This window comes from Arachis hypogaea, chromosome 13 (genome assembly GCF_003086295.3).
Source record: "Arachis hypogaea cultivar Tifrunner chromosome 13, arahy.Tifrunner.gnm2.J5K5, whole genome shotgun sequence".
NCBI lineage: Eukaryota > Viridiplantae > Streptophyta > Magnoliopsida > Fabales > Fabaceae > Arachis > Arachis hypogaea.
The window spans coordinates 101166095-101172931 of NC_092048.1; the positions used below are offsets into that span (position 1 = coordinate 101166095).

The 6837-nt window shown below is 35.9% G+C and overlaps 1 protein-coding gene across 2 annotated transcripts; it reads left to right on the top strand.

Annotated features, from left to right (window-relative positions):
- Positions 1-476: 476 nt before the first annotated feature.
- Positions 477-4524, top strand: LOC112732438 (uncharacterized). 2 transcript variants are annotated; one of them, XM_025781159.3, is made up of 10 exons: positions 477-794; positions 1514-1569; positions 1655-1859; positions 1971-2079; positions 2176-2258; positions 2714-2777; positions 2880-2997; positions 3214-3365; positions 3489-3600; positions 4032-4524. In XM_025781159.3, exons 3-9 carry the CDS (start codon positions 1735-1737, stop codon positions 3570-3572), a joined length of 735 nt encoding a protein of 244 aa, XP_025636944.1. In that variant the 5' UTR covers positions 477-794; positions 1514-1569; positions 1655-1734; the 3' UTR covers positions 3573-3600; positions 4032-4524. The 2 variants fall into 2 exon arrangements, with proteins under 2 accessions (XP_025636944.1, XP_029147498.1); XM_029291665.2 differs by lacking the exon at positions 4032-4524 and having other exon boundaries at positions 3489-3684.
- The last annotated feature ends 2313 nt before the right edge of the window (positions 4525-6837 follow it).

The following is a 6837-nucleotide window of genomic DNA, read 5'->3' on the forward strand; positions in this document are numbered from 1 at the left end:
CTTTAAAAGGTAAAGTATGATCTATCACCATTTATTTCATAAGTGGAACTAAGAAAAAACATGAGAGAGAAAGCATTCAATGGTGAGAGATTTCACTTTATCCTTTAAAGTGAAAATCTAAAATTTAGAAGATCTAAATTCATTTGAAACACCATCCAATCTAAGAAATTTATCTCGCCCATTATTTGAAACTAGTGATTTAAAATTATTCATTTTCCTATATTTACAACCATCAATTCTAAAAAATTTATCTCTTCCATTATTTAAAATAGAATGCGATAGTAATTTAAAATGGTCTATTTTCTCTCATTATATAGAACGTCCATTTTAAAAATTCATCTTTCTTATTATTTGAAACCACCTAATCTAAAAAATTAAGTACAAACAAATACAAAAAAAAATATTAATTTAAATCTCTCACAAATTATATTTTAAAATTTTAAATTTTTTAAATAAAAATTTTTTCCCCTAGAACTAGAAAACAAAGTAAAGGGAAAAGTCAACGGGTTACATGGTTGGTGCCTTCACTGCGTTGGTGGTGGTATGATGTGATAAGTAGCAGTAGCACAATGATAATACATAGGAATTGGTGTTAAGTTGGCAGCAATATAAGAACAGGATGGGTTTAATTAAAGTGTCATCATTGGGCGATAGACGACGGTTAGTGCTAAGATTAAGAAAGTAAGGGCAGCAAACTAAACAACCGTCGCGAACACCCGCGTCTTGAGCTTCCATTCAATTTCGTAAATCCGTTCCGAACCTTTCTCCACCCTCCCCACAGGCCAAAGCCACAGGTGTGCTCGCCAACTTTCTCTTTCCTTCAACTTCTTCATTTTTATTATTATCGGTTCTCAGCTATATCTGTTTTCCGGCTTGTTCTATTTAATTGATCTACTGCTTGTTAATATTATCTCCGATCCTTCCTCACTTCGGAACAAATTCACCAAATATATGCCGATCTACTTTTCATGCTCCTCACCCTGCGTTCCTTTTCATCTTCACCTCTTCTTTTTTTTTAGGTTAATTATTTGCATTTGTATGACTGTTTGAGTAGTGACACAAATAGATGAGGTTATTAAATGCCTAATAATCTGGTCTTCACACGGGAGCTGCTTGGGAATTGTGAGTGTCAGATAAATAACAAGAACAGGATGTAAATTTGTTTCAAGTGTCGAAAATCCAATGGAATGATTCATCTGATTTCAGCTCTCGAACTATAAATTTTTACTTCCAAGCGATCATGTTTCTAGAATGCTTGGATTTTATATTCCAAAATCAGAGTGCTCTTAAGTCTTAACTCAATGTAACATGCTTCTGTCTTCAATTTTATTAGTCTGATTGATTTTGGCTTGTCAAACAATTCATTTTTCTTGTTAGCATTCTTTATGCTCGGAATCCTTGGATTTTGAGTGGAAAGAGTTGATGTCATTCCATTACTTTGTTAATATGAAAAGAATATACTCCTATATACATGTTGTTTAAATTTATTTATTTATTTATTTTCACAATTCAGGGCTGCAGCTGGATGCCTGGACCATTCTCCAATGATTTGTTGAATTGAACAAACTGGTTAGAAACTTAAAGACTAGCCACAGAAAGTGATGCCATTATGCTGCATTGTTGTTCTGACTTCTTGGTGTTGTTAACTTTACAGGATAAGTCATCCTTCAAACTTACCGTTGCTATCTTCCTCCAATATAGGCTTGTCCTTCCTTCAGGAAGAAAGTCCATTTCATGGATGATGGTCCTGCAAAATTAAATATCATTCCTGATCACTTTCAAGTTCCAACATCGAGTCAAGTATCTCCTGAAAACACATCATCGTCTATTACAGAACCTCAAACTGATCAATCCTCGAGGTATTCTATCCTGATTGAAAGCAGGAATACATGAAAATGAAAATTGGAAAGTTATTAAGATTCTTTTGAGTTTATTTTATGCAAGTTGTTACTAAGGCTAGCTTTGTTTAGGTCCCCACACCATTTGCGGACCCGAAGGAAATTAAAGACGGCTTTGATGTTGAGCTTGTTTTCTCCGAGGCGGCTCTCATGGGTTTCCAGTAATGAAGGTCAGGAGAAGGTTCGACTTAAAGCAGTTGTGCTGTGCTTCACTGCTTCTTTTGTTATTGATGAAGGTCCTACTTTATCCTACCAACACAAAACTTATGATTTGTAGGTAGAGCTAACTGTTGCAGAAGTAGAGTCACTTCGATCTGAACTTACTGTTATAGAGGAGAGGGAAGCTCATTTGAAAGCTCGGTGAGTGATCCACAACTTTAGACTGTTATGGACTTTGCCATCATAATGTATTTTTATAATTGTCAAGTCACTACTAGTTTGCCTTATGTTAACTTTCTTGTAGTTTGCTATCTCCTTCTTTACTGTCATTGATCAAAGAAACAAACATAGGAGTTTATTTGCTAGTATATATTTTTGGAAGCTAGACATGTGTGACTGTTTGAGTAATAAGAAAGGTTCCATTTCCATTTCTTGCATCATTCTCCACTTGAGAATATACATAAGCCGCTAGTTATTCTACTCTCTGGTCTTCACTGAAGTTGAAATTGCTACAATGAGTTACTGGTGAAATTCAGTGTTCAATCTCCACTTGAATACTTGATCCTCTCAATTCTATAGAGAATTCTTACATGACTTAATAAAATCTGCTGTGATTTTCTGTAAATAACTATAGAGGATGTTTTTGTTTCTCACAGAGTGGAACATGTTGATGAAGTTTTGCGGTCAGCACGTCTATCTGGCTACTTATACATCCGAACTGTACTGACTGTCTAGCCCCACATCAATTTACATTTTATTTGGTTTGCACTTCATGATTTTTTACTAATGTAGCTTCAACTTGCTTTTCATCTTTATCTTCAGAGATGGGAAGCCCTACCAGGCGAACCTCCACCTATAGATGATACAGAAGTAGATGATTGGCTTCCTCGCTTTGTTGTTCTCCACGGAGAATGTATATTCTTATATTTGTTGTGTACAGGTAATGTTGTTAATTGTAATCATTTTCTCTCTATTCATCTCCTGTTTTCCTAAGAATTTCCAGTTTCTTCATAACTTTTTTGATTTGATATAAATACATACATTTTTTTATGTGATTAATGTATTAATAACTTGTTTTTACATGGTTGGTTCAATAAAATATACTGTTCTCAAGTTTTCATATGACTGGATTTCATTCACAAGGGTAAAGTTGCAGATCTAAGTCCTCAGGACTCAACCCTTCTATCGGACATCATTGAGGTAGGGAGGTTACCAAGTTTCAAACGTGATGATGAGATTCAATATGCCTTTTATATTTTGACTCAGCTCGGATTACGTTATGAGTGCTCAAGCAATTCTAAAATACAGGTGTGTCCTAGTTAAGATATTTTCTATTTCAGTCTGAATAGATTGTAAATAGTTCACATCATGATGTTACTTTTTTTTTTTACCAAATTCTAAATATGTTCTGTATTCCCTTTGCTTTTCCAGGTGGACTGTTGGTTATCAGCTCTTCAAACTGACTGTAAATTGGAATCTGATACATCAATTCCAAATGTTTGGATTAAGATGTAATATAACGGATAGTCAGATACCTTGTTTGGTAAGTTTGATTGGCCTGAGATCTGACAACTAATATAATGAAATGCTTCAAGTAATTGAATGAATACTAGTGATTTATTTGTCATGTTCTGCTCATTCCGGAACTGACAACTGAGTGATCCATTAGGTTCTTAAGCCCTTCAATTTCAAGTGACTCTTCCAAATGTATGCAAACTAGATTTAGGATCGAAGTATTAAGCGCAAAAGCTGAAAAACCATTATTGTTGACCTAACCTTAAATTGCGTTGTGAACTCAAGCTGGTGATACAGTGTCTACAACATAGAATGAACGATAAAACTTTGCAGTAGGTGGTGCAAATGCGATTAATTATGCACTGAAAATATCTCTTTTCTTGTCATGAACTATTAATGGCGGACTTTTTCACTTTACCGGAGATGCTGATATGTAAAAATAATGCATTGCATTTGCAGGGCATATAACTTGAATTTAATGAGCGTAATTGATGGCAGTAAAAATAGAAGAGGCCTTGAAAATCATTTAAAAAACAAGGCAATCTGGTAAGCTACTCTGCTTCCAGAAAAATGCAGGGCAGAATGGAGATTGATATTGTTCGCCAACATTCGGAGACAGTTTAGACCATATCTTATTCTGCTTTAATTTCCCAAGTTTTATCACTTTGTGGTTGACTGACACTCGTGCCAATTCTCATCTAACGGTAACTGGTGGCCTAAGTCTAGGAGCTAAGGATGATCTGACACGGGAACCAATTTTTCTCGAAATATTTATGTACACGGACAATGACTTCAACTCAGAGCTTCACCCAAATAACTTTGTCAAACTGATGCTTTCTGCTAAATAATTATTTAAGTTGCACACTATCTCAAAATAAACCATAAAAAGTAAAAGTAAAAATCACCCATTTTCATGTAAGAATCTCATTAATACATTTAGAAGCTTCATTTAGTCTTTATTTGTCCCTCTTTTCCATACGCATGTCCTCTTCTTTTGTTGGCGTTATCCACCAGTTGGAAATGGTATTGGTTCCATGAGGAGAGAGGATAGTAAATGACTGGTTCTCTACTTGGCTCTGTCCAAATCAAGCCGTGCATGTAAAGTATTGACAAGTGTAACACCCATAATATCAGAATGTCATGCTTCTGACTGCGCCATTTTGATAGTGAGGATATTACGATGACTTTTATATACTTAATAATAAAATATGAGTCTTTAACTCGAAACTGTATTTTTTTTTTTTGAAAAAAATCGAAAGTTTATTTTTTATAAACATGTATATATAAACAAGTTCAATCATAATCTTCATATATATATATAAGACTTCTTATATAAGTAACTTACAAATATACCAGACATTACACACAACTCCTATCTCACAAAAATATATAACAAGGCGAGAAAAAAATTATAACTAAGATATATACAACACAATTAGAGGCGTAGAAGAAACTCCTTAAACTCCTTATTTGTCCTGAAAAGAGAAATCTGTAGGGAGTGAGAACCTAACCACATAGTCTCATCAGAGGAGTTTCAGAATTGTCATAAGAAGATATATAAAAACATAGTTCTAAAAACCAAACTGGACCGACCAGTTCTGTAACACCCTAATTACCCTAGGCCTTACCCCTAGCCGTAAAGCAAAGGTTAATCAGAGATTATGACAATCCTAAAAAATTATACTTAAATATACGTAGAAAGAAATAATAATTCTAGAAGCCCGATGAAGAAATAAGCTCAATTACGGAATTACAAAGCGCGAACGTTCACACGAAGCTACAAGCGTAAAAGACAAGATCCACTATGTAAGACAACAAGATACATGTAGTTATATAAGAGTATAATAATCATAAGATACTAGCCGCAGCCCGTGGAGTTTAGGCCGACTAGTTAAATACTGACATACTGAGTTTAAACAGGTAAAACAGCTTATACAAACTTTCTCTCAAGTGAGCCTCTAGGCTAAATAAATACAAAAGTGAGAGATCTTAAACAAAATACTCAAAAGACTTCAAAAACAAGATAGAAATCCTCCACTCTGTCACCACCAAAGCAACTCACCGAGGTGGGTTGCGACCTGCATCTGAAAAATAACAACAAAGTATGGAATGAGAACCTACAGGTTCTTAGTATGGTAACAGTGCCCAATGTGTAAGATGTAAGGCTCCGGGACACCGAAGGCAATCCTAGAACTTCACATCGATACCGGATATTCAAGCTTAAAACAAAATAATTAACGTAAACCATACACAATAAATAGGGTTTTTCTAAACTTAAAGAATTTCTAAACTAGTACTAATCACACCGCTGTATCCCACAGCCTTCGCCAACCTAACCTCCGTGCGATCCCATCGCCACCACCTACCTAACCTCCTCAGCACCAGACAAACACAAATAATACAAGGAAATAATACACAGTTAATATTCAAATATAGCAAGTAATACAAGAAGCAAGTAGGCATGTTATACATTTTAGCAAACTCAAGTAATCAAAGCAAACAAGCATATAGTGGATGCATATGATGAATGCCTGTCATATTGGCTGTGATATCACATGTCGGTTATAGTGCCAAACCCGACACAAAATCCGGACGGCAACTCCTGGATTAGTCTCTCTGTTGCGCATACTTAGGAGGAACAATTCCGAGGGATAAGTGTTCTACCACCTTCTCCTTTCAGTGGGAAACGTTCCGAGGGAGAGTGCCCTACCACCTTCCTCTGGATGCCGCATGATTCCATGGGTTAGTGCCCTACCACTTTGCAACCAGAGAGAAACCCATGCTCAGGAGGAAAATTCCGAGGGATGAGTGCCCTACCACCTTCTCCTTTCAGAGGAAAACGTTTAGAGGGAGAGTGCCCTACCACCGTCCTCTTGAGCGATAAATATGAGTGAGAAGCCCAGCTTCAAGCCTCACATCTAAACATAGGCATGAGACTGCCACAGCCCCTACGACAGAGAACAACGCATATCATAATCACATATTCAATCTCAGAGGCCACTGCTCATAGCACACTTCCGCTCATACTCATCCCATCAACCATAATCATTCATAATTTCCATTCCGAACTCATTAGTTCATCAGTTTCTCAATTCATTGTCAGTAATCACTAAGTTCACTACTCTTCCTTCTCTCTCAACCAAACTCATCCTCAATACACCAGAAATCTAAACCTCCGTTCTCTAACTTTTTAAGGTAATACCCAAATAATTCCACCTAGGACCTTCTCTATGATTAACATCCAAAAACAAGCCAAAAAGTCTTA